This window comes from Mirounga angustirostris, unplaced genomic scaffold, assembly GCF_029215605.1.
Source record: "Mirounga angustirostris isolate CCGP_5_RB_7025 unplaced genomic scaffold, mMirAng1.0.hap1 SCAF_3, whole genome shotgun sequence".
Lineage (NCBI taxonomy): Eukaryota > Metazoa > Chordata > Mammalia > Carnivora > Phocidae > Mirounga > Mirounga angustirostris.
The window spans coordinates 132,944,011-132,971,896 of NW_026991711.1; the positions used below are offsets into that span (position 1 = coordinate 132,944,011).

The 27,886-nt window shown below is 39.3% G+C and overlaps 1 protein-coding gene across 4 annotated transcripts in view; it reads left to right on the forward strand.

The window, feature by feature from the left end:
- CERS6 (ceramide synthase 6) overlaps window positions 1-27,886 on the forward strand; it is a 309,186-nt gene that overhangs the window by 82,306 nt on the left and 198,994 nt on the right. For all 4 annotated transcript variants that reach the window (XM_045868678.2, XM_064586648.1, XM_045868679.3 and 1 more), the window contains exons 2-3: window positions 3,976-4,081; window positions 16,800-16,930. In XM_045868678.2, coding sequence (XP_045724634.1) covers window positions 3,976-4,081; window positions 16,800-16,930 — 237 coding nt within the window. The remainder of the gene's footprint in view (window positions 1-3,975; window positions 4,082-16,799; window positions 16,931-27,886) is intronic.

Here is a 27,886-nt window from a genome sequence, read left to right on the forward strand (position 1 = left end):
GTGTACTTATACTCATTTGCGCACGCGTGCGTGTGTGTGTGTGTGATTTAATTCTGTACATTTACATCATGTGTAGGTTTACATATCTCGCACTGCAGCCTCACAACTGTTTTGTAAAGTGCAGGAAATGCTAGAGTTAGAAAGGACTAAAAGTCTCTGGCCGTGTTCCACACTGAAGATTACATGGTATTAAATGATTAGAACTAATATTTGCCCTCTAAACATTTATTTATTTTTTAAATTAATTTCCTTTAACATATTGTAAACATTTTGAGTGCAGTAATCATTTTGTGTTTTGTTGTACCTTTACCCACACCACAGCCCAGAGCTTACTTTGGTGCTCTGTACAAAGATGTTCAATTACTGTTTAAAATACAAATACATGTTGTTAAATAGAATTAAAAAGTAGAAATGTCTTAGGTATTTTCTCTGCTTTTGAACCGAGACTAGTATTTTTCAAAGCTCATATCCTATTATGTTCCCTTGCACATATGTTCTGCTACATGAAAGTACTTTATAGATGTTTGATCTTGTGAAGGCAGTGTTGCTGCCTTTGATAAAAAAGTAATTAGGTGAGCATTTCTGGTAAAGGTAATCATCAAAGTCTGAAAGTACATATTTCCTTTTAACTACTGTAGTTGTAGGTATGCCTCCTACCCGCCCCCCACCCCGCCATGTATCTCTCTTCTCTACAAACCTGTGAAAGACAGCTTTTGTGAACTTATTTCTGTTAGAGCCAGCATTGAAAAAAAATCCAGCTTTTCTCTAATGGACCATGATCCTAGGTAACAAAATTATGGTACTTGTGTCATGGGTTTTATTTGGTGTCTCATACTCTCTCTGAAAAAATAAAATGCCCAGCAGTGATTCACAAATTCTTTGGGGAATAAACACAAGTAAGATGTCTACATATTCTTATAATTAAGGATACTATTAGGAAAATAAAAAAATATATCTTCTTTTCTCCTCTCCTTTGAGATTTCAAATTACATGTTTTCTGTCTATCTTGTGAAAAGTTTTTTAAATCTTGAAAATTAAGTGCCTGGCTGTGTGTACTAGGTAAGTTGAAAAGAGAACACCCGGTGAGGGGTTGAGGGAGCGAACACCGATGCTGAGTGGGCAGCTTTGACTGAGGCAAGTGGTTACTCTATCTGATGACCCTGGTCTTTTTCAATTGCCTGTTTAGGTTTCTGCCCGTGTTTGCTTGGTACTGTTAGAACTTGTTGGGTGCACATGGCTTGGCACAGTAGAGCTGAAGCTGAGTGGGTTTCTGAGCCCAGAGAAGTCATGATGTATAAATGCTATATCGTATGAAACCATCAGAAGTTTTAGATAGAAAGACCCTGGGACATCATGTTTTAACATATATGTGTATTTGTACATACATGCAATTTATATACATATGTAGTTATCTTTTTAAAGATCTTATTTATTTGAGAGAGAGAGAGAGGACGAGCAGGCAGAGGGCGAGGGAGAAGCAGACTCCCCACTGAGCAGGGAGCCCGACGTGGGGCTCGATCCCAGGACCCTGAGATCATGACCTGAGGTGAAGGCAGATGCTTAACTGACTGAGCCACCCAGGCACCCCCATACATATGTAGTTAATATTAAATTTTCTTATATATGGGGAGATTGAGGCACAGAGAGATTTCTGCAGCTAGGGTGCCACAGCTAGATAGTGGCAGAGATTATTTCCATCTAATCCTTTGGACTTTGCTTTAAAAATCTGTTTACAGAGCATCATATTTACTTGATAATTTTGATTACCAAAATTTGATAAGTTTGGTGATCAAGGGATATGCCTTCTTCAAGATGCTTTGGCATTAGCTCTTGAAATTTAGAGAAGAGTTTTTAAGAAGTGGCTTGAAGCTTAAAAAGAGGAGAAATGTGTAAGTAATCTATTATTGCATAATAGATACAAAAAAACCTTTTTGAATGCTTTTTTTTTGAGTTACTGCAGGATGATAGCAAAGGTGAGGAAGTGGCTTTTGAATTAATTCGGTTGAGTGAATTTCTTGACTGTCCTGCTTACCCAGACATTGTTGTGGGGTTCACAGGGAAGTCTGTTAACTTGTCAACAGCATTCAAAACAGTGGTAGCAACAATGAAAACATATTTACTGAAGATAGCCAGTTGGTCACATTTCTTGACCCCCTCATGAATCAACCATCCTCTGCATTTCGACTCTTAACTCTTTAGAAGATAGAAAAAAGGCCATGTACTGGGACAGAAGGATAATGGCAAATTCAGAAAGGAAATTTGAACAGTGTTTTAGAATTCGTGGGGATGGGGAAGATGAGGGAGGGCAGGGGAGAAACTGACAGGGAAGAGTAGAAGGCAATGAATGATTAACTGATGTTGGCTCTTACACCAAATTAATCTTGCTATTTTACCTTTTTTTTTCCCCACTCTTGCTGGACCTTGTATCTTTTCACACTCTTATCATAAGGAGGAGGGAAAAAACCACAAGGCAGGAGACTTTGTCAAGAAAACAAGTTCTGGACTCTTTTCTGTGGGCATTACCCATCAACCTTCATTTTTTTTCCATGAGCTATAGCTATAGTTCCATGATTGTTGTTCAGAGTGAAGACCCAGAGTGAAAAAGGTTACATTTCTCTTTAAGAAGGTAGGGGCAATGGTAATATATCTTAGAACATTTTACATTAAAAAGAATCGAGAATGCAAGTTTGGGGAAAACTCCAGATTCTAGAACACTTACATGCTAGGAAAAGGTGGTTACTCCTTCCTAACTTTGTCCCAGAGAGCCCAGCAAAACAGGTATTATATCACATTTTCTATGTATATCTTTCCTGGGTTAGGCTTGCATGTACAGTCTTCCATTTTCCTGTTTGAATAAATGTCTTCTCTTTAACTTGAAATGGGACCCAGTAGGATATTAAGTGATGTATGTATGTAAACTTCATTAGTCCCACTTAAAAAAATTCCTTTGTCTGCTGTTCTTTAATCTCATCAACTAATATTAAAAAGCTTCATGATCTGTTTTGTACATTTATCAATTGTTGCCTTTGGCCAACATTAAATTAATATAGGTAATACTTTCTTCTGATATTATTTTGTATCAGTAGACAATGTTAAATGTCACTGCTGAAAAGGAACATTCACAAAACCTTATTTTTTTGAACATTTAGGCTAAAACAACTCTTAAAGTTGTAAATGTGTTAAAAAAAAAAAAAAAAGCTTTAGAGATGTCACCATACCTTTGGGGCTGGCCCCATGCCCTCTCCTACTCCTTCAATGCCTCATTCACATATCAAACATGACCAGAAATGAAGCTATGTCTTCCCATTCTTCTTGACATAGTCATTTGCTTAGGATAAAAACAGTGCAGCAGATGCTTGTAATCATTTCAGACTTTTCAACTTGTCTGGGACATCATGCTGTCTGACATCGTTCATTACTCCATATGAGAAAGGCACAAGTAACCGCAAAGCAGGAATTTTAAGAAGCCATAAGGAATTGGGGCTGAATATAGTGTGCTTTGATTATAGAGGCAAAAATGGCCAATTTTATGATGTAGGGGTGATCAAAGGTACATTTTCCATGTGTAATCAGTTGGTTAGTAAATACTTTCTCACAGCAAAAATATATGAGCAATGACAATTGCTAGCCACGTGTAAGAAAAGCATAAATTACATCATTTTAAAATGATGGTTTGTTTTGTTTATCTATTTCACTTATGTACTTCTATTTGTCATTTGGTAGTCTTTCTACCCGTTCAGTCTCATTAGAACTTAAGGATCAGGAGATTTACATGTTTTAAAAGGATTTCTTTTTTACTGTTACTGCTGGAGGACTAAAGGAGAGAAAAAAAGGAGTGCCCAACATATGAGTGTTAGTAGTGTCCACCCAGCAGTTTATTGGGACAGTGGAGTAATATGTAATTAATCGGTGACATTAAGAATAGTTATAGAAAGAATAACTTCTTCTGACCTTTTTTTTTTTTTTTTTTTTAAGATTTGTAGCCAAACCATGTGCCATAGCCCTCAACATTCAGGCCAATGGACCACAAATTGCCCAGCCAAATGCCATTCTGGAAAAGGTCTTCACTGCAATTACGAAGGTATGATTGTCCTTTTGTACGCTATGAATTATTATGACTACCATTCTCAATCTGAAATTATTTAATCCCTTCTCTCCTCCTGGGTTTGAGAACTAATTGCCCAGCCTCATGTTGGAAAGAAGCTGGGTAGAAGCTGAATAAAAGCGGGCATGTTTGAGACGTTTGTTTACTCTCACATTGATTTTAAAAGCTTGTCTGTAAGGAACAGTCTAGATTAGATAGTGCTTAGTCTAATTCTGTGCCTCTTTTAATCTCCCATGACATGAAGCAGTACATATAACAGTTGGATGGGATTTTGTGGAGATGACTGGGTAGAGCTGAGGAATATAATGAATGTACAGGCATACCTTGGAGATATCGTGGGTCTGGTCTGAGACCCCTGCAATACAGGAAATACCACAATAAGGCGAGTAAATGAATTTTTTGGTTTCCCAGTGCATATAAAAGTAATGTTTACACTGTATAGTAGTCTGTTAAGTAGGCAATAGTATTGTGTCGAAAAAAGCAACGTAGATAATTAAAAAATACTTAATTGCTAAAAAATGCCAGCCATCATCTGAGCTTTCAGCAAGTTGTAATCTTTTTGCTGGTGCAAGTTCTTGTCTCCATGTTGATGGCTGCTGACTGATTAGGGTGGAGGTTGCTGAAGTTTGGGATGATCGTAGCAACTTCTTAAAATAAGACAGTAATGAAGTTTGCTGCATTGATGGACTCTTCCTTTCATGAGCAATGTCTCTGTAGCATGGGGAGCATGTGTAGCGATGCCATTTGATAGCATTTTACCTGCAGTTGAACTTCTTTCAAAATTGGAGTCAGTCCTCTCAGGCCCCCCACCACTGCTTTATCAACTCAGTTTATGTAATACTCTAAATATTTTCTTGTCATTTCAACAATCTTCACAGCATCTTCACCAGCAAGAGATTCTATCTCAAGAAACCACTTTCTTTGTTCATTCATAAGAAGCAACTTCTCATCCATTGAAGTTTTGTCAAGAGATTGCTGCAATTCAAAAATAATTCTAATGAAAAGGTTTGAAATATTGCAAGAATTACCAAACCGTGAGGCAGAAACATGAAGTGAGCCAATGCTATTAAAAAAAAAATGTCCCAATAGACTTGTTTGATGCAGGGTTGCCACAGACCTTCAATATGTGAAAAACGCAGTGATCTGCAAAGCACAATAAACGAAGTGCAATGAAACGAGGTATGCCTGTGTGTGTGAGAAAAAGTGCCCATCTGCTTCTAGCATTGTCCTTGTGTTCTTGCAGTTATGATACACAGGCAAATGTAAACAAGAGGGAATAACTGAAGGACAGAAGAGTTGTAACATGAAAGAATGAAGGACAAGGGTCTGGAGAGTTCTAAGTTACAGATTCGCTATAGAGAGAGTAGGAGAAGAGATCATCGCTGTGGTGAGTTAAAGTCCAAACTAAGAGCAGAGCAGGGCAGGGGGAAGATTGGAGCCCCTCAGCTGATAGCACCTTAAGAACAAAGAAGGGAGGAGAAAGAAAGAAGCCACAAACCCTCTATCTAAGGCCATGAGAAAAGGAAGCACATCACAGTGCCCAAGTATCTTCTTACTTGTATCTCTCTGTATCTTACTCTGGCATAGATGAGAAAGAAGCATTCTAGGGGAAGTGTTGTATGTTTGTATATTAAATGGTTCATTTTTCCTTTTTCATTTTTCTTGGAAAATTACTCAGGCTTCTAAAATGTGATTTGACAGCATTAAGCAAGTTTTATTCCTATTTTGGTATTTATATTGTTAAGCATTGGTATTACTTGTCTCTTGTTTGAAAACTATTATTTCAAATATTCAAATATTTTTGTGTATTTTATGGTCTTTACTTCTGCCAAGATTCTCTAGGATTTTCTCCTCTATCCTTTTAAAAATGATATTTTTCCTGGAGAAGTAGAAGAAAGCACTAAGTGTTTTTTATATCTCTGCTAGGAAGAAGAGAAGAATGTATGAGATTTTTCGAAAAACTCTCCTTCTGGTAGTTTTATGGGCTGATTTTAGATTGCCAGCTTCTAATCTGAAGGGGCACCTATCTTATGGTACTTAAAGGAAGAAAATATTAAGCAAACACTTGTATTTTCATTTAACATATCAATTTACTGCAGGAGACACTGCTTTCCCTCTGAAAAAGCAGAAGTGTAGGAAGTTACCAGGTTTTTAAAAATGAGATTATAATATATTTGTATTCACTTTGTGAACTATTCTAAATGGATAATAAAATGAGTTTTCTACCCAAATGTTATGTATCCCTTTAGAAATTCTGCAGTGGACATTTTATTCCCTTGCCTTATGTTTATTATGGTTACTGGAGAAACTTTCTCTATAAAGGTAATAAAAGGATTTTGCAGTCAGGTTGACTGCTCTAGAGAATATTTGCTTCTAGCTAATTTTAATCATACTCTCTTAGTTTCCAAAGTGATTCTGTTGGACATTTTTACATGATTAGAGCAGAAACCTCATGTTTTAAACATAAATGCAGCAAAAGTGGGAACAGTTTTTCCTTGAATTCTTTATAGTTGTCCAGTGTTATTTATGATATGAGAAAGTAACAGGTCAGTTGACCAGAATAGAAGTAGAGGCACTTGGAGAGTCTCAGCAGTGTTTGTGTGTGTTTGAGTGATCATCCACCAACCTGGCCTTGACCATGATTCCAGGTCACCCTTGGAGAAGGGTTATCATCTTTCAAATGTGTAGGGATGCACTCTCAAAACCCTTAAAATCAGCTCTGTATAGGACTGGCTACGTAATTTGTCGGGCCAATGCAGAATGAAAATGAGGGGTCTCTTTTTCAAGAAGTATGAAAAAATATCATTCAAGGCATAAAAGTATAAAGCTTTTTCTTTTCTTTCATAGGTTCTTTTCAAGGCATTTTTTATTTGCTATTTAATGTCATGCTCTCTCAGGCATGGGGATACTCATGAGACAAGTACAGAGCCTCACAGGTACCTGGGAGCCCAACCCTCTGACTTAGTGCACACAGAGCCTACACGCCTGCCCTTCTCTGGCCAGGGGTGGAAAAATTGAGACAGGCTTCTCCCCTTTCTGTGGGCCTACTGCTCCAACCCACAGTGGACAGGTAATTCCCAAGTGTATCGCAGTCTCTACACCAGGACATACTTGGTACCTGGATTGGGGTGAGCAAGAGGCTCGTCCCTGTTGGTTCCCCCCACAAATGCACGGGGGCACTGCCAGCCTAGGGTGCAGGTGGCTGCCTCCACGTCCCACACTGACATACTGTGGGGTATGCACACCCAGCTCTAGCCCTTTCCATGCTTTCACCTGAGGCAGCAATAGTCACTAGGCAGAGTGGGGAGGGGGAGGAAGCCTGGGGAGCTTGAGGAGCTTGGGGAGCCAAGGGACAGAGAAATAATTTCCCCAGAACTTGTCTGGGAGAAGTGGTAGGACTGTGTGTGAGTTAAGAATGAGCCCTGACACAAGTTCCTCTGTCCACTGAACTTCATACACAAAATACCAGTTCCATAACAAAATTATTAAGAATTTTGAGATGGCAGCCATAGAACTGGAAACCCCAAATGTGGGTCTTTCTGAATATGGATCTCTTTGTGACCGCCCTGGTCACATGCCGTGACTGTGTAGTTCTCACCTAATTATCTGATGAATTTGAACCCCTTGGTGTTCTTTAACAATCTTTCCTTCTGGGGTAAACATCTGTTTGTTTCTCTGCATATCTGGTATAAATAAATGTGTGTGTGTATAGTTGTTTATATTTATTTATTTACATTTTCGGGATTCTTGTGCTGTATTATTGGCACATAATCTATAATCCCAATAGTTTCACTTTTCTAATCAAATCAATTCTTGAGCCACTGAGGGAAAATATATATGTCAGCTGTGAAACCGGGTTTTATAATCCAGAGAAATCATTTCATCATCCACTTTTGGTATGTTACACTATATTTCAGAAATTAAAGACAAATTTCCTATAATATGTTCTCCCTTATTCTCCTCTTTTTTTTTTAATGTTTTTATTTATTTATTCATGAGAGTCAGAGAGAGAGAGAGAGGCAGAGGCAGAGGGAGAAGCAGGCTCCCAGCCTAGCAGGGAGCCCGATGCGGGACTCGATCCCAGGACCCTGGGATCATGACCTGAGCCGAAGGCAGATGCTTAACCATCTGAGCCACCCAGGCACCCCTCTTATTCTCCTCTTATACCTGTCTCTTTCTTTCCTTTTTACTTCCCTTTTCCCTTGCAGTATCAGTTATGAATATTAACAGCAACTTAGGTATTTCTGGAATAAAAATGTCTATATAAGTCAGCACTGTTCATTTCTTTCCTTGGAAATCTTTTTTTTTTTTTTAAAGATTTATTTGTTTTAGAGAGAAGCAGGGGGAGAGAGTGCAAGTGGGGGGAGTGCCAGGCTGGGGGGAGAGCGAGTCCTCAAGCAGACTCCCCGCTGAGGGCAGAACCCAACATGGGGTTCAGTCCCAGGACCCTGAGATCATGACCCCAGCTGAAATCAAGAGTCAGGCACTTAACTGACTGAGCCACCTAGGCATTCCCCTTGGAAATCTTAAAAAAGAAAAAAACTAAGGAAAATAATTAAAAATGCAAAGCAATTAAAAAACACAAAAAAGAAGGAAAATCTCCCAAACTTTATTTTTGGCAAAGTAGTTCAAAATATATATAAAAACTAACAAGGAACAGTTGGGGTTTGGGCAGAAGCCAAGTAGGAGGAAGTAAAGAGCATGAGGTGTGAATGGAGAGCCCCATGGCGGTAGCTGTCAGGAAAGCCAGCAAAAAGACAGCTCTTTCATATGAGGGAGACAAAAGCTCTAACCACTGTTTGCAACACTAGGTACAGGAGCAAGGCCAGCAGATGCTTCCTGGACTCAATTTAATTCAGATAACTGGAATAAGTACACAGAAAGGTATATGGATGGCACATTTGCAGGTGACAGTCTACCTCTATGGCAGCTGAACTGCAAGAGCCCTCTCCCTGCTCCTCATATTACCAGGAGCAGGTCAAAGAAACCCAATTCATTCAATGATGACTAATAAGGAACACACACAGCATCAAAGACAAAAAAAAACAATGTGTAGCAATGCTTATTAACAAAAATTGTCACTAGAAAAATGAGGCCATGGGGCAAATGAAAATGATGATTAAATATTTTACCATAAACTAAAAAAAAAAAAAAATAGAGGTGCCTAGTGGCTCACTTGGTTCAGTGTCTGGCTGTTGATTTTGGCTCGGGTCTTGATCTCTGGGTCATAGGATTGAATCCTGAGTTGGGCTCTGTGCTCAGCAGGGAGTCGGCTTAACATTGATTCTCTCTCTCCATCTCCCTCTGTCCCTCCCTGGCTCACGCTCGCTCTCTCTTTCTCTCAAATAAATAGATAAATCTTAAAAACAAACAAACAAACAAAAAGCAGTAACTCTGTGAAGGAAGACCGCAAAAAAAGAAATGTAAGACCTAAAGAAAAAATTGTTCGTCAGCAGGAAAAGATGTAATGTGAGCTTATAGGTTCAGGAAAACATACTAGAACTATCACAGAAATGAAGGCAAAATTGGAAAGAACACAGGAAACACTAGACATTGCAGAAAACTCAGCAAAGAGTATGGAAGATGGAAATAATAAAACTGAATTAAATGAGGGGCGCCTGGGTGGCTCAGTGAAGCGTCTGCCTTCAATTCAGGTCATGATCCCAGGATCCTGGGATTGAGCCCTACATTGGGCTCCCTACTCAGCGGGGAGCCTGCTTCTCCCTCTCCTTCTGCCCCTCCCCCTGCTTGTCTCTCTCTCTGTCAAATAAATTAATTAAATCTTAAAAAAAAAACTGAATTAAATGAAACAAAAAAGACCTAAAAATAATTGGATATATAGCTTAAGCAGATCCAGTGTCTGCATTATTAGAATCTCTCAAGGAAAAGCAAAGGAGAATAAATATTAAAAGATATAATTCAAGAAAATTTTTCTAAAATAAATGGAGATTTATTTTAATGTGTTAATGAACATGTAGTAAAGATTGAAAGTTTTAAAAGAAGTTTTAATTACTGGACTTGAAAAATAAAGAATTCTTTGAGCAGCCAAGCAAAAAATCAAATCACTTATTTAGGAAAAAAATATCAACATGACTTTAGTCTTCTTTATAGCAACATTTCCAACATTTTCAAGGAAAATGTTAACTAAGAATTTTATGTTTAGGCAAATTGTTTTTATTCTGTAACAGTTAAAGACAAACAGAGGTTTTTTTTTTTAAGTTTTTATTTGTGAGAGAGAGAGAGCACAAGCATGGGGAGCAGCAGGCAGAGGGAGAAGCAGGCTCCCCACTGAGCAAGGAGCCCAATGTGGGACTGGATCCCAGGACCCTGGGATCATGACCTGAGCCGAAGGCAGATGCTTAATGACTGAGCCACCCAGGTGCCCCAAGACAAACAGATTTGAACATGCAAAAATTGGGGGGAATTGTTCTCATGAGTCCTTTTGAAGAAACTATTATAATCATTGATTTCAGCCAATGAAGAGGTTATTGGAGTGTTAAGGTTTGAATATATTTAAACTGTTGAATGTGAGGATTAGGATGACACAACAGAAAGTAAACATTATATACTCTTACAGTGTAGAAGTGATACAACTAACGGTATTTGAGATGAGGAGGGGAAAGAAGGTGGGAGGTAGAATAAGTTCACTAATGGGGCACCTGGGTGGCTCAGTCATTAAGCGTCTGCCTTCGGCTCAGGTCATGATCCCAGGGTCCTGGGATCGAGCCCCGCATCAGGCTCCCTGCTCGGCGGGGAGCCTGCTTCTCCCTCTCCCACTCCCCCTGCTTGTGTTCCCTCTCTCGCTTTCTCTCTGTGTCAAATAAATAAATAAAATCTTTAAAAAGAAATAAGTTCACGAATTGCATAATCTCCAATAGCTGGGAGTCAAAGCAAATCAGTTTAAGCAGCCAAACTGAGTAATAGAAGTATAAGCATATTTAACAATACAAGAGTAAACTGTAAAAGAGCTAAAATTATTGTCTCTTATTGGGTGAGGGGGGAAAGGAAATATGCTAATTTTAAATATTGCTTATATGGAATTATTGATTGAAAACAAACAGAAGAAGAGTATTATAATTATGGATAACTACTAGAACAAAAATTATCCACAAAAAGGAAGGAAAACAAACCATATATGATTTTCCAAGATTAAAAATTTTTTTTTATCAAAACAGCATGACAGAATTAATGTGATAGAACTATAAACAAACTCATCAGTTATATCAATATATGTAAATGGGTTCGACTCATCTAATAAAAACTAATTTAGGTTTGGGTCACATAGCTGATAAAAGACACCTTAAAAAAATAATTACAAATATTGAAAATAGAAGTATGAGTAAAGGTATATAAGACAAATACAAATAATAAAGTAGGGTTTTTATTTTTACATAAAAGTGGAACTCAGGCCAAAAGGATTAAGTGAAAGGAAGAACTGGCTTTTTCTTGCCAAAGGATACAATTCATAATAAAGATAAAGTGGTTATGACTCATATGCATTGAATGTCAATGTATCCATATACTCATAAAAAAGAATGAAAGAAGAAATAATTTAATAGCAGGAAATTTTAATTTACCTCTGGGTCATGACAGATTAAGTGAACAAAATGTAAAACATAAAATAGAAATTCTAAGAGGCATAATTAATGAGGAAGATCTAAGTGGTACATTTAGAACCCTGTATTCTGAATGTAAAGACCATACTTTCTTAAATATTTACAAAAATTGATTAAATCGTTAAATAGATACAAAACTGTAATAAATTTTAAAAATAGGCACAATTTGGACACCTGGTGTCTGGGATCAAATCCTGCATCGCGCTCCTTGCTCAGCGGGGATCCTGCTTCTCCATCTGCCGCTCCACCTGCTTGTGCTCTCTCTCTCTTCTCTTTCTCTGACAAATAAATAAATAAATAAATAAATAAATAAATAAATAAATAAATGTTTTAAAAAATAAAAATAGGCACAACTTAATAGTACCAGAAATCAGAAAACAGAAACTCTCTTGCTTTTTATTTTTTATTTTTAAAAGATTTTATTTATTTATTTGACAGAGACAGCGAAAGCAGCAACATGAGCAGGGGGAGTGGGAGAGGGAGAGGCAGGCTTCCCGCGGAGCAGGGAGCCCGATGTGGGACTCGATCCCAGGACGCTGGGATCATGACCTGAACTGAAGGCAGATGCTTAATGACTGAGCCACCCAGGTGCCCCAACCTCTTGCTTTCTTAATCAACTCTTAGATAAAAATAGAAATTCAGAATATTTGGTAACAGGATGAAAACATCATTCATTTGTACTATGCCAATGTGGTACTTGATGAAAACTCTCTCTCTCTCTCTCTCTCTATATAAATATATATATAAATTTCAACACTTACTGGGGCGCCTGGGTGGCTCAGTTGGTTAAGCGACTGCCTTCGGCTCAGGTCATGATCCTGGAGTCCCGGGATCGAGTCCCGCATCGGGCTCCCTGCTCGGCGGGGAGTCTGCTTCTCCCTCTGACCCTCCTCCCTCTCATGCTCTCTGTCTCTCATTCTCTCTCAAATAAATAAATAAAATCTTTAAAAAAAAAATTTCAACACTTACTTAAACATTAGAAAAAGAACCACAAAACAAATGAAGGCAAGCCCAAGGCAGAAATTAGCATAAATGCAGAAATTGTGTTAGCAAAACTATAAAATTGAAAATCAATTCAAAAGTACCTTATCTAATTTTTTTTTACCCAAAGTTAGCTAACCCAATAAAAGAAGCACAAATTTACAACATAAGAATTAACAACATAATAATCAACAACTGCAGAAATGGAGGAAAATAAAAAGGATATATTCCTATTAATATAGCAAAGAAAATATAAAAATTTGGGTAAAATGGAAATTATTCTAGGAAAATATAATTTACCAAGTGTAGATAAATAGATCGAAATCAAAGAACTAAACTACAAAAAAGTACCAGGCTCAGATGTTCTCAAAAGAAAAATTCTAACACAAAGAGGGCATGTATTGAATGGAGCACTGGGTGTTATACGCAAACAATGAATCATGGAACACTACATCAAAAACTAATGATGTAATGTATGGTGATTAACTTAACATAATAAAATAAAATTTAAAAAAAAAGAATTTATAGTGAACTCCCCCAAAATAAATTACATTGACATTACATTTTTAAAAAAAAAAGGAAAAAGAAAAATTCTAACACACTCTTTTTTTTTTTTTTTAAAGATTTTATTTATTTATTTGACACACAGAGAGAAAGCACAAGTGGGCAGAGAGACAGGCAGAGAGAGAGGCAGAAGCAGGCTCTCCACTGAGCAGGGAGCCCGATGCGGGACTCGATCCCGGGACTCCAGGATCATGACCTGAGCCGAAGGCAGTCGCTCAACCAACTGAGCCACCCAGGCGCCCCTAACACACTCTTAAAGAGCAGACAATTCCAGTGCTATTTTAAACTATACCAAACCATAGAAAATTAAGAAAATCATCTAAATTCTCTTTTTATGTAGCAAAAAATATTAATTAACATTAAAGTCTGACAAAGATTCAACCAAAAAATAAGACTTAGAGACCAATTGAACTTAACATCAATGAAAAATCCCAAATAAAAATTAGTAAACAGAACTTAGAAGTACAGTACAAGAATTATTTATCATCGCTAGAGTGTATTTATTCTAGGACTGCAAGGCCTTCCCTATATTCAGTATTATAAAAATCTATATAATACATCATATTAATTGATCTAAGGAAAAAAAGTACATGGTCATCTGCATGGATGCTGAAATCTAACATTATTTAAGTGATTAAAATCAAGTTATCTAGTAAGTGTGGTTTTCTTAACACGGTAAATACATTTGTAAGTCAGCTCCAAATCTGGCCTGTTGCTTAATGAGAAACAGTGGTATTCTCACTCAAGTCTGGAACAGATGGAGATGCTCATAACCACTGCTCTACCTGGTGCTCAGTTTTACAATGAATTAGCGAATAGATAAGAGAAAGAAAATAAAGGCATAAAAATTAGAAATGAGGAGGTGAAGCTATTGCTATGTGAATTTACTGAGTCCCTACTATATTTTAGGTGAAAAAAGATACTAAAAATTTCCTTTTTGTTTATAGAGCTCACATTTTAGTTACAATGTTATTATATGACTATGTGGAAAAGTAAAGGAATCAAGTGAAAAGTTACCACAAACAACACCAGAAAAGGTAATATCCCTAAGAATAAATGTAGTAAGGATGTGCAAGGTATGTGAGGAAATTTTTCAAACACTGTCAAAGAATACAAAAGACAAATTGGGTAAAGATGTCAGTTCATCCTACATTAATTTCTTGAACATTTGGAGTAGGGAAGGCTTTTCTTATTATGACCCAAAATTCAGAAGTTATAACAGAAAAAAATTGATAAGTTCAAGTAACTTTTCAAAAACTTCAAATAAAAAACAAGCAGAAAACCCCATGACGAATTCTAAAACTCAAAGACCTTGTTACAAAGTATGCAACCTATGGTACAGACACAGGTTTAATCGCCCTAATTAATAAATGAAGAAACTCTACAAATCAGTAAAATACGTACAGATCAAGGAAAAAGGTGTGCCATATATGTGAAAAGATTGTTCATAAAAAGGGAGTATATCTGGTTTTTCCTGTTTCATAAAAAGAGGAAATCAAGTTAAAAACATACTGAGACACGACTTTATATCAGATTGGAAAAAAGTTGAGCAATCTGATAATGTACTCTATTGGTGAGGCATTGGGAAATGGGCATTCTTGCTTGTGAAAGTATAAATTGGTTAAAATCATTAGGGTAACTTTTCAATATCTAAATAAGTTGCAAATGCATAGGTCTTTGATCTCCAACATTTGCTTCCAGGAATTTATCTCTCTGTATGCCTGTATAAAATGACCTATGACAAGATGATTTATTATAGCATTGTTTATAGTGGTGGAAGTCTAGAAGCTACTTAAACGTCCATTAACAGGAGAGTGGATAAATAAATCACAGCGCATACTGACAGTTCTACAAAAGAAGGAGGGCATTCTTTATGTCTTAATATGGAAATATTCCAAGATATATTGTTAAGTAAAAAACCCCAAATTCAGAATGATACATGTAGTATGCAACCATTTGTGTGACAAAGGGATATATAAGAATACATATTTAAATTTACTTATATTTGCATAAAATAACTCTGGGAGAGAAACTGATTTAATAACTGGTTAGCTGGTAGAAAGGGGGAGAATAGTAGGAATAAAATAGGAAGGTGAAACTTTGCATAGTTTTTAATTTGTGAACCATGTGAATGTTTGACCTATTCAATAAGCTGAGAAAACAAATTAAAAATTGATTTCTCTAGGAAAATGGTATAGCCATGGTATGTAGTAGGATGTGAATTTTCTGTCTTCCCTATTTTTTCATTAAGATAGATGTAAAAGGAGAGTGTAGATGGTGTCATGACTACTAAAAGCAAAAACATGTCAAAGGACACACCTCACTGAAAGTTGGCAAAGGACTTTCACAAATAGGAGCTCAGCACATTTTATAACCTCAGCCATAATACTGCGGCCACTTGCTGTGTTCCCTGTGTCTCTGGCATCTTGAATTGCTTGAGATGCTTTGAAAAGGTGTCAGAGGTATATCCCACTATTGTAACTTGAGGCTGCTCAGCCTCCCCTCCTAACCCCAGTTTTGGTTATTTCCTCTGAATACTAGCATCTCATTTATAGTAAAGGAAAGATAGAATAAAGGAATAGACCTCACTCGGCTGAGTTTTGTTGTGCCGCAGAACACGCTCACATAATTGTGGACAGAATGGTCTCTGAGATATTCAAGAGAGGGTAGAGATAAGAAAGGGGAGAAACGAACATTTACTGAGACTTAGGCATATTGTTGACATTTGGTCATCATCACAGTCCTATTTAGGTGGATAAATAACCCTAACAGGTGAGGGAACCAAGGCTGAGAGGTCATTAGAGTGAGAAATTGAACCTGGCTGTCACCTCCTAATGTTACAGACATGAGTGAGAGTCAGAATAGTGTCATCATATGGCGAGCCATAAGGAGGGTCTCTTCCCTGTTCACCAAGTTTGTGTCTTCAAGTAATGCATAGTTGTTGTAAAGGTTTAACGGGGATCTGGTCCAAAGGAATGACCAAGAAGAGGGATAGAAGAGAAATGTGTGAGCAGCAGAGCAGAGAGAAGAGGAAGAAAGAAAACCCATGTTTTGTAGTAGAATTGGTGCCTTAAGCTAAAGTGAGGTCTGTTGAGATTACTCTGTGCTTTTGTCTGCCCTACGTTACCCTGATGTGTGACACTTGGGTATAGCATTTTTTTTCCTGAGAAAGTGAAACCTTTGAATGATGCCTCTTTGCAAATTCACCCTAACCTAACTCCTTTCCTTGAAGGCTGATGGAGCTGACTCAGCCCGTTGGCTGTTTCATTGCATTTCTGTGGCTGATAAGAAGTGCAAGCAGAAGAGCAAGATTCGTATTTTTCAGTGTTGTTTCCTAATGAGTAACTTTTTTTTTATCCTAAGTGGTTATTTATGTCCATGCTACTAATGGAAGGACTAGGTCCTCAGTGGTAAATACAGAAATTTCAGTAGCAGGTAGTAAATACAGGGGGAAACAAAAACCTCAATTTAGACAAGGGCAGATGTTTTTATAGTGAAGATGAAAATGATTTTGCTGGCATCTTGTTTCATAGCATCCTGATGAAAAGAGATTGGAAGGCCTCTCCAAGCAGCTGGACTGGGATGTTCGCAGCATTCAGCGCTGGTTTCGACAAAGATGCAACCAGGAGAAGCCAAGCACACTGAGGAAGTTCTGTGAGAGCATGTAAGTTGCTATTTTTCTTTTTGAAAGAAAAACCTGCCTAAGTACTCATCCCATCCCTGAGGTTAAAAATAAAGGCTTCATGCAGGCTCCAGCAGCCCCTAAAAAGCATGCCACCTGGTGGAAAAATAGGCCACAAAAAAAGCTGGGGGAATAGTAGTTTGTAAGAATTTGTGATTTCCACTTTGGATTTAGTAAATGAAGTTCACTTTCTAGTGGAGTTCCTACAAAGTAGGCAGATTACAGGGGCCTGCAATGGTGTTTTCAGTCAGCCACCTCTGAAATACAGCACTAGAAGTCATTACCATAATAGTTTGAATTTTAATAGAGGGGACTTTGTCAAGATGTTCTTTCCACTGGTAAAAGCTGAGATGTTAGATGTATTATCAGAGAGTTGTGATTCCTGGAGATTTAAGAAATAACTGTATTATATTCCTTGGGTGAATTTAATGAAGCATTGCTTAAAGGTGGGGGGTGGAATGAAGGTCTCTTCCACTTCTGAAATGTGAACTTCATGGTGTATAAATTATATATCAATAAAGCGGTTAAGAATAATAAAAGACCCACAGAGAACTAGCACAGTGCTATTTTGAACTAGCAACACTCATACACTTACCTGTAGGAAAGTTAGAGAAAGAAATACTGAAGCATTTCCAACAAAGGGAAGATACTGTGCCTTGAGCTCATTGGTCCATTTGGTCTTCATCCTTTGGGATATCACTGTGCCTTTGTCTAACACTCTGTCCTTTGGGAGCTTTTTCCCGACACCTGGTCATTGGAACAATGGTGCTGTCAGCGTTGCTCCCTTTGTTGAAGGCCCTTTCTGTTTGGGGTTGAAGTTGCATTTTCAGGTTTAGCTTTCAATTATGCTGGAAAAATATTTCAGCAACTGCAATCTAAAACTTAGAGGGAAACCTAGAGTTCTGGGAGAAATGAGTTAGAGGCAGAATAATATCATAAATTCCTAGGGCTGGATAAATATGGGGAGCATAAACAGGATCTTCAGGAGGTCAGATATTTATAAAACCTGGACAAACAACCCGGTAGATACAATCTGCAAAGCCCTTCCTATAATTGAACTTAGTGGCAGTTTATGGAAGAAGGATTTATACATCCGGGCTCAAGATCAAAAGGTGAAATTGCTTCCTGGCCTTGCCCCACCATATATGCAAAGGGCCCGGGCTCCATTGGGCTATGGGTCTGAGCAGGGGTGAAGCTGGGTCTTGGCACAGGAACCCCATGCTGAAACTCATGTGCCATCTTCCCTTCCTCCAACTAACTTCTTTGGTAACTCAGTGCTAGTTCTTTCTATACTACACTGAATCTACACCAGTTTCCATACCAGTATGTATAGGAATCCACCGGATCTTGTTAAAATGCAGATTCTCATTCATTCAGTGAGTCTGCGATGGCAACTAAGGTTGCATTTTTCACAAGTTCCCAGGTGATGCCGCTGGTCCATAGCAAGGCTCAACACTAGACCAGTATCTATGTCTTCTCCCTGAATTCAGCAGGGCTTTATCTGCCTAGGTATAATCAGTTAAAAATATTTCTTTATTTTTTTTTTAAGATTTTATTTATTTATTTGAGAGAGAGAGAATGAGAGACAGAGAACAGGAGAGGAAGGAGGGTCAGAGGGAGAAGCAGACTCCCCGCCGAGCAGGGAGCCCGATGCGGGACTCGATCCCAGGACTCCAGGACCATGACCTGAGCCGAAGGCAGTCGCTTAATCAACTGAGCCACCCAGGCGCCCAAGTAAAAAATATTTCTAAATGATTGCTAAAGGCATGGCAATGTGAAGGCACAACTGGGGGAGAGGTGGTACCTAAAGTATCGATTATGCTCTTTTTCTTCAAGAAGTTTATTATAGTAGTGTCGAGGAGACATGACAAATACCTGAGTATATGTACCTCAGTGGCATTATACGATAAACAGGTGTGCATGCTAAACAATTGGTATGGACAGTCAGGAGTTAAAGATGAGAGGAGAAAGGTCAGCTGTGGGCTAGGGCACATGGCAGGACTGCTGGGACGAGCACAGAGACGGTACTGGTGGCCATGGACTTTTCTATTGCAGAGGACTGTGCTGATGAACTTTGTTTTGAAACTCTCTTCTTCCTTAACCTCTGGATTGCCACTGGATTCTCCTGCCTTTCCAAGGGCTTCTGTTTGCATCAGTTACTCTGCATTTTTCCATTTTCTTTGACTGGGTTTCTTCTCCAGATTCAGTCTTCAACCTCTTATTTTCCCCACTCTACCTTCCACCCTCTGGGTAGAATTATTTCCTCTTGCCAGGTTCTTCCAAAGTCAAGTGTCCAACGAAGAGGTTTCTTCTGAGGCATCGTTCTGCTTTCTCCCAGCTGGTAACTCTGACTTGCTTCCGCCTTCTGACTTCTCTTCTCCTGTTGTTCACATGTCTCCATTCTCTTAAAGGCTAGAGGCTCAAACCAGTCATTCACCGCGTTCCATTAGTTCTTTGTAAAGCCACTGGCATGGCCCTGATCTTAATTGCTCTCATAGCTCTCCTTATTATTTACCTCGCATTCATAGATACTTTGCTACCAAAAAAAAAAAAAAAAAAAAAAAAAAAAATCCCAAAATGCTATTATCTTCATGTTCTGTTACTTGTAAACCTTGATGATTTTTCTGCAACTATAGAAGTTACTAGGCTCCTTAGCCTGTTAGCTAGACTCTGGCCTTTATGTGTTTTGGTATCAGTCACCCAAAAGACCCCTTCCTTCCAGAAGGTTGTCTTTTCACTGGCCGCACTTTGTTCATTCCTGCCCTGGTTTATGCTGTGTTCCTGACATAGACACCTATATCCTCTGCCCTGCTCATCTACCCCTACCCATTCTTCAAACCCCAGGCCCTCTCAGAAATGTGGCATGACTGTTGAGTGTCTGGAATGAACACTACTTCTTTTGAATTTTTAGAGTCCTCATTGTAAATACTGGTAATTTCATACTGAATCATGTGCTTTCTTATGTGGTTATTTAACTTTTCTTAACTTGTCCGTATATTTTTACCCTAATTACATAATACTTGCTCCTTGAGGGCACAAGAACCACATCTTGTTTTTCTTGCGTTCTTAGCCTTTCCTACCACATATATACTGCTGATTAAATATTGGTTAAATGACTGTAAGTTACAGTGGCATTTTGAAAGGATTTGCTGATCTAAGTTGGCACTTTGCCTCCCCAAATGAAGAGTGCCTATTATACACTGACTTAGCCTAAAATTTCTCTAGGAAATTTATCAAACTATGGAAAGCTCCAAGACTATTTCAAAGAAAGAAAATCAGAGGAAGGAATGGTATGGCAAAGGGGAACACTTAGATAATGCCATGAGGACTAAGGCAGAATTATATTGGTCACCGTAGGCACATTTGTGTGTCGTAGTTATTTGCTCATCAATATAAAAAATGATCTGGAATAGTTGTTCTCAGCCAGGGGTACACTGCGTAATCACCTGGTGAGCTTTTGAAAATACACATACCCAGGCCCCACCCTGGGATGTCTGACTCAGCGTGGTGACCCAGGTGAGTTCTGGACATAGACATCTTGAAAGAAATGCCCTTAGTACTTATGACACACATTCATGGTTAAGAGGCACTAATCTCTGAAAAGAGAGGACTGCTGTTCAGAAATACTAAAAATCAAATTAGCAAGCAAGACAACACAGATTTGGGACTTGAAGGTCTAGGGACCAACTGTACAGTTTCTATAGTTTTTCTGTTCTATCTAAATCACTGTTTTAGAAAATAGGGCCTCGTCAGGGGAATTGTGTTTCATCTTTCAGCAGTGTGGAATGGCAGCAAGATGCATGCCAAACAGTGCTTGTAACCATCTGCTGGCGTGTCCAACTTTTGGCACACCCATTTCATGCGGATGAGCTGAGTAAAAGTTGTTCAACAAGTAATGTGTTGAAACATTGACATGCTTTTTTTCCCTCTTCATGCTTGATGTCAGTCATTCACAGCTCTGTTAGTTTTGATGAATATTTCTTCCAGAAGCATTTAAATCTTTATTGGCAACTGAAAGAGAGATTTTCAAGAGGGAGTAGAGAATTTATAAAAATGAGATACCCCGTGATACATTTTCAGAGGAACTGTTTCTAAATGGGAGCCATTTAACTAGGGGAATCATGCTTTGAAGCTGCTGAAGTTTTGCCTCTCCCCCTCCAACAGTTGCATCAGGATAATAGTAAGGTAAATAATATCTGCAATAAAAAAAATACCCGCAGGATGAAACAGGAAGGGGCAGAGATAAGTTTTCAGAATAAATGGCTTCCTTCTCATTTATACCCTGCATGGGTTCCTCATTTTTAAATATTGTGCAGTGTGTTTAATAGCACATGCTTGGGAGGGAATATTATATATGGCTTTCGTTTAAGCAGTCTCCACCTGACTGGACAGATAAATCTCCCACATGATAACCTGAAGATATAGGGCAAGGAGTATTACACTTTATAGATTAGTACTAATTTATGTGGATTGGCATTTGCTCATATGGAACCTTGTTGTAAGATGAGGACCAAGATTGTCTTTTCTTTCGGAATTTCATTTTAGAGTTGAGACCGATTAAAACTACCCTTAAATGCTGCCAGATTTGGATGCTTCTGTTCAGTGGCAGCAGACTGACCAAAATCCGGGCACCTTTTGAAACTAACTTTATTTGTGCAACGAAGCCCCCGTGATCCTAATTTGTGATTCCATTGAACTAAGGATAACTCAGCAGTGAGAAATGAGTGGTTTAACCCATTGTCCTCATGCTACCACTCAGTCACTGCTTTTTTATTTGGTAGCTTTTTACTTGGACATGTCAGCAATGCTGTCTTGTGACCTCAATAAGAAAGTGGATCCTAGTAATTGAGGGGGAGAAGAGCAGGGCTGCACAGGGAAAAAGCAGAGTCTCATATCCCTTTATTTCAGATCAATCTTTGATCTGAGGAAATGTGTGGTGAATATATTCAACAAGTTGTCATAACCGAGTCACCTGTTTGCAAAAGAGAACTGACTGAATATTTGTAAACTGCTTTAGAATCTTCTATTTGTTCCACACTGTGGTGAAGGACAAAATTTTGCCAAAGAGAAAATTCAGTTTTGATTGTTTTCATCATCAGATCACGACGTGAGCATTATTTACTACCAGAGTTACTACCAAAGTTCCCCTGCAGACATATGCAGTTTTTGAAGGAGAGAATAAGAAAGTATTATCTTCTAGAAAAATGGCATCTTCATGTTTTCAGTACTATCATACATGCTCAGCAATGAGTTCATGTTGATCATGAGTCTGGAAAAAATTAATCATAAAATTGGAATACAGCCTCTTAGTTTTTAAAAAATTAATTTTTTTTTTTTTTTTAGAGAAAGAGGGAGAGCATGAGTGAACGGGAGAGGCAGAGGGAGAGGGAGAGAGAGAATCTCCAGCAGATGCCCTGCTGAGCACAGAGCCCCACATGGGGCTGGATCCCAGGACCCCGAGATCATGACCTGAGCCAAAATCAAGTCACCCGGGCACCCCAACCTCTTAATTCTTGAAAAGCACAGGAATGAGTTGTTTTGCTGCTATTGTGATGATGGTGGTTGTTTCTCATTAATTCAGAATAGTCCCTAGACCAACGAACAGCTTCTGTCATCCAAGTACATAGTTACAGGCCAAGTTATTGTTCAGATTTGATTGAATCAGTGAATGTCTTGATGTTCAAGACACTTCTTGACTATTTTAAATGGTTTTAAATCTGTCAGTTGTATTCGGGTCAGTTTAAACTTTGGACCAGGGGTCAGCAGACTTTTCCTGCCAATGGCCAGAAAGTAAATATTTTAGACCACAGGAACCTTGTTGCAGTTATAACTCTGCTGTTGTAGCACAAAAACAGCCATAGACAAAGTAAATGTATGTGGCTGTGTTCCAATAAAACTTTATTAATGGATACTGAAATTTGAATTTATTATTTTCATATGTCATGAAGCATTCTTTAAATTTTTTTCAACCATTTAAAAATTTAAAAGCTATTCTTAACTCACGGGTTGTACAAAAACAGATGGCAGCCTGGATTTGGCAAGTGGGCTCTAGCTTGCTAAACCCTGCTTTGGGATTACAGTACTGTTAGCAGTTCGTTCAGAGCTTCAGGAAAGCGAACGTGGTCTTAGAGCACATGGCACAGTCATCCACTGCACAGAGTGTTGCCATATAATAGAAGCATTAGAACAGTTCTGTAATTAGTATGCCCATCTCTAATATTCCTGGCACATGGATGCTGTGCGGTTGCATTTAGCTCAATCAGGCCCTCTTTGAAGTTGTTAGTATTCTCAAGATAGTATTACTTCTGCTCCAAAAATTCTGAAGATTGATGAACTGTGTTATAGACAGTCTGCTCTTTTGCCTTGGGTAAGCTTTTGAAACCTTTTCCCTCTTTCTACTCCAGACCTGCCATCTGTGACGTGTGAACTCAGGTTTTCCATTCAGACCAAGCCTCTCACAGTCCTTGATGGCAAATGGCTAGGCCTCTCATTCATGTGTGCTGGCTAATTAAAGAAAGCAGATTTTTGCTAAAAATAACAGACAGGCCAAACCTTGGTCAAGCTGGCTGCATATTAGGTACTGCTAGTCAGTTTTCTTTAAATCCTAAATTTCTCAAGGCTCTGTAGATAATTTTTCCAAGAATTTTATTAAGCATGGAGTTGGATGGAGATGAAAAGGAGGACAGAGTATACAGAGGAATAACTGAATTTATTAAGCCTCATGTTCTTATTTAATTCTTGTCTGCCATTTTTGAATCTATATGGCATTTCTCTGTTGTTTAATCTATTTTAAAAGTTATTTCTGCTTTTAGAACAAAATCATGAAAATCATTACAATCAACTTTGAATTATAGAGTATGTGTAAAGGTGCACATAATGTTCCTAAATTTGGGGGGGAAAAAAACACTCCAAAGCCTACCACCCAGAAATAAATACTTTAGCTTTTACTACTTATTAGGATTATATTCTGTACACGTGCCCACACAAATATACATACATGCTGTGTATGTAAGCTTGGTGTCTGCCCTTCTTGGGATTTCTTTATAGAAACTGCCTCAGAGTGCCTAAAGAAGGCTATAGGAACATTATGTTTTACGCTTTACCTTTAGGATCTATAAGTCATGATTCCCTTTGTATAGTCAATTGTGCTGTAACATGACATACACATTCCTAAAAATTGCCACACTGCAAAATTGTACAACAACACAATACAACACAGGGCTTATGAGAAAAATGAGTCAGGGCACAACACTCAAAAACTTCATCAAAGGCATTCAAAAAAAGATGGGGACCTAATAAAAACAGCACATTAAGTAGTTAAGAAATACATAAAGACTATAACAAATAGGGTATTTTACCTTGAAAAAGACTCGAAGTTTGCTTGGAATTTGGTGTTGGTGTATTGGGCGAGCTGCCGTATACTGGACATCTTACAAAACAGAAATTTCTCTCTCACAGCGCTAGAGGCTGGCAGCCCAAGATCAAAGTGTCTCCGGGTTGGTTTCTCCTGAGGCTTCATTCCTTGGCTTGCATACAGTGGCCTTCTCATTCTGCTCTCACAGAGTCTTTCCTCTGTGCATGTTTATCTTCAGTGCCCCTTCCTCTTCTTATTAGGACACCTGTCATACTGGAATAGGACCCCACCCTTATACCCTCATTTAACCTGAATTGCCTCCATAAAAGCCATATTTTCAAATATAGTCACATTGGGGGTTAGAGCTTCAACTTAAGAACTTTGGGAGGATGCAGTTCAGCCCATAGGAGCATTGCAAGAGTTACAGCTCGTAAGTTTCTGTGATGGTAGAAGGAGGGGGAATCTGAAATTTGAGAGAAAGCTGTGACACCAGGTGGATATGTCCCATAATATGTGAACTGAGGTAAAGTGGGGATGTTTGAGAGGGTGTGTGTGTGTGTGTGTGTGTGTGTATTTTGTATTTCCTACAGGCTCAGGTTAACTCAGCACATTTCTGCATTCACCCAGTGTTTCTAGCAGGTGAAATCACACATAAGCCAATATAAAATTTGTGCTATGCTCACCTAACAGTGACAAGATATTCATGGTTTCACAACCAGCCTTTTTTACAGGGGGACTGACAGCACAGGGTAGTGGTGTAGGGGGTGAGCTCTGGAGCCAGGCAGTCGGAGTTCGAGTCTTCCCTCTCAGAAGAGTCTGTGGGATATTTGGGAGAGCTATTTGGCCTTCCTCAGCTTCAGTTTCTTTATCTGTAAGATGGGCATATTGGTAGTGCCCACCCCATAGGGTCGCTGAGAAGACCACATGTGTTAACATAGGATGTGTTTAGAAAGGTGTCTCACGCAGAAGGGGGTCGTAAATGTGAGCTACCATCAACACCACTGTGTTGTCTATCGTTAGTCAAGTTGGTGTAACAGGAGCAGGAACAAAAGCTGGTCGCCTGCCATAACCATGCAATGGCGGAGCTATTGGCATGCTCCCTGGTAGAGGCGGCTCTGGTGTTTGTTGTTCTGGGAAGAGGGCTTCGAGAAGACGCAGGGAGAGCAGGTTCTTAATTCAGAATGAAGCCCTTCCATTCTGTGGAATTCCGAGGAGGCCGCCTCCTGTGGACTCACCGGACTGTCAGCTTGGGCTTCACCTCCACACACAAAAAAGATGCAAAAGCCACCTGAGTTCAGGATGGCAGACCCTTTGGCTTGCTGCCGTGTAGCGACGTGACAGAAGTGGATGAGGGAAGGTGTCCTACTTCAGCAGGGAGTGATGCCCGCTGTGCCACTAGAAGCCCAAGGCTTTTGAAGCACTGCATGAGAAATGTCAGAACACGCCATGAGCATCTTTGAACCGCAGAGATTTAAAATCTGCCCGGGTGATTCTGAGGAAGACGCAGCTTGCCCCTCCCAGTGGGGAGAGAGGAACAAAGCCTGGAGCAGAGCGGTGCTGGCTTGAGTGAAACCACCTCTGTGAGGGCCAGGAGGGTCCCATCAGCCTGAGGAGGCCACCATGGCTTCTGGGTGTGAGTTTGCTGCTAAATGTAATATTTATTGGTTACCTCCCTTGTGCAGGTGAAGGGGCTACAGAGGCAATTGGTCTAGAACAGATCTGAGATTGGGAATCAAGTGTGCCTGGTTCATGTCCAGACTCAAGCTCTTTAACTCTTAGCAAGAAATTTAACTTTGCTAGGTCCCAGACGCCTCTTGTGAAGGAGAAATAACTGCCATTTATCGGGTCATTCTGAGGACTAAATGTGCATCTCTTAGTGCCCGTTTCCCTTTCAACTAGGTTTGCAAAGTTGAGTAAGCAACAGTTTCCTTTTTTTTTTTTTTTTAAGATTTTATTTATTTATTTGACACAGAGAAAGAAAGCACACAAGCAGGAGGAGAGGCAGAGGGAGAGGGAGAAGCAGACTCTCCGCTGAGCAGGGAGCCCGATGCGGAGCATGATCCCAGCACCCTGAGATCATGACCTGAGCCAAAGGCAGACGCTCAACCGACTGAGCCACCCAGGCGCCCCGAGTAAGAAACAGTTTCTGACCTTGTGAGACTCACAGGGGCCATTGATTCTGCATATTAGTAAAGTTGTTCGGGACCTTAGATAGGGAGATATAACCTGTGATACTGAATTGATGAGGTTCTTTTCTAGAGCCTTTCCCTTATTGCCTCAGCTGTGGGGTTTTCTGGGTCTTGTATCTTAATATGCCATCAGGAGAACCATATTTTAGATTGTTTGAGAAGGAAGCGCATTGTTGCTCCCTCTTGGAAGTCCAGTCTGCTTTGCCCTCTCTTTCTGTTCTTCTTTTACTCCTCCCTGCCTCCCTTCCTCCCACCTCCTGCTATTACAGGGGCAGGTGCCTTCTGCTTCCTCCTGACTATTCACCCTTCTGGGATTAGCTTGTGAGGGTCACAGCCCTTGTCAAAGGGTGGACAGGAGGCTTAATAGAATTCTCAACCATTACTAATTTGACTCTTAAAACCTGGTCCATTGCACATGACTCCTGATATTTGAATACAGCACTTACTAATACAGGGGTGAAGGTGTTCATGTGTAAGATGTGGCGGGGGGGGGTGGGCACTTGGGCAAAGCAATGGGAGGCATAGCTATTCCCCCTTTTGGAAGATTTGGGCAGATTTTTGGGGAAGCAGGTCTTAGAGAGTCCCAGATCTAAATTCATTAATGAGCCCTCTATGAGATTGGAAACTTAGCTAAAAGCAATTAGGGCCAATTACTTTCATTTTCAATGCAAGTTGAGCTGCTGGCATTGTCTATAGGGCTGTCATGATTTGAGAGAATTAAAGTATTTTAGAAAAATCTCTTTCAATTTGGTCAGTATTTCTTATTTTGCCTCTCTACCATCTCTTAGCAGTTGCCGGCTGATGGGAGGCTATATATTGCTCTTAGGGCTCAACTGTGTAGAAGGGGACTGCTACTGTTATTGTTCTGCCGAGTATACGGTGAGAATGAGGCCATCGGTACAGCTTCATGCACAGGGTGCATCGGGATCCACAGGTCAAGGCTAGCCGCAGAGTTGGCATTAAAGGTGAGCGCACAAGACTTGGACATATCACTTAATCCTTCAGGGCTCTGAATACTCCTATATTTAGCCACAGATGTAATAAAATTGCATATCTTCACCTTCTGTATGATCATATAACAACTAGTCTTCTGGCAGGTGTAGTGGGCACCTAATACTGGTAAGTGACCCAGACCCCAAGCAGGGAGAAAGAATGAAAAAACTGAAGCAAAGTGAGGTAGAGTAAGTGACTCAGTGCCACTTAGCTAATAAGTGACAGAGCTGGGATTTGTACCCAGGCTTGCCCCAACCCAGGGACTTGTGGGAGGAGGCTCAGCAACATTACATGTTAGCACATTCAGAGCAAATATAGAAAAGGGGCACTTAGGTGTTTTCATCATCGTCTCTTTTCCCTTCCTTTCCCCCTTCAGTTTGTGAAAGACTGGAATTAAATTCC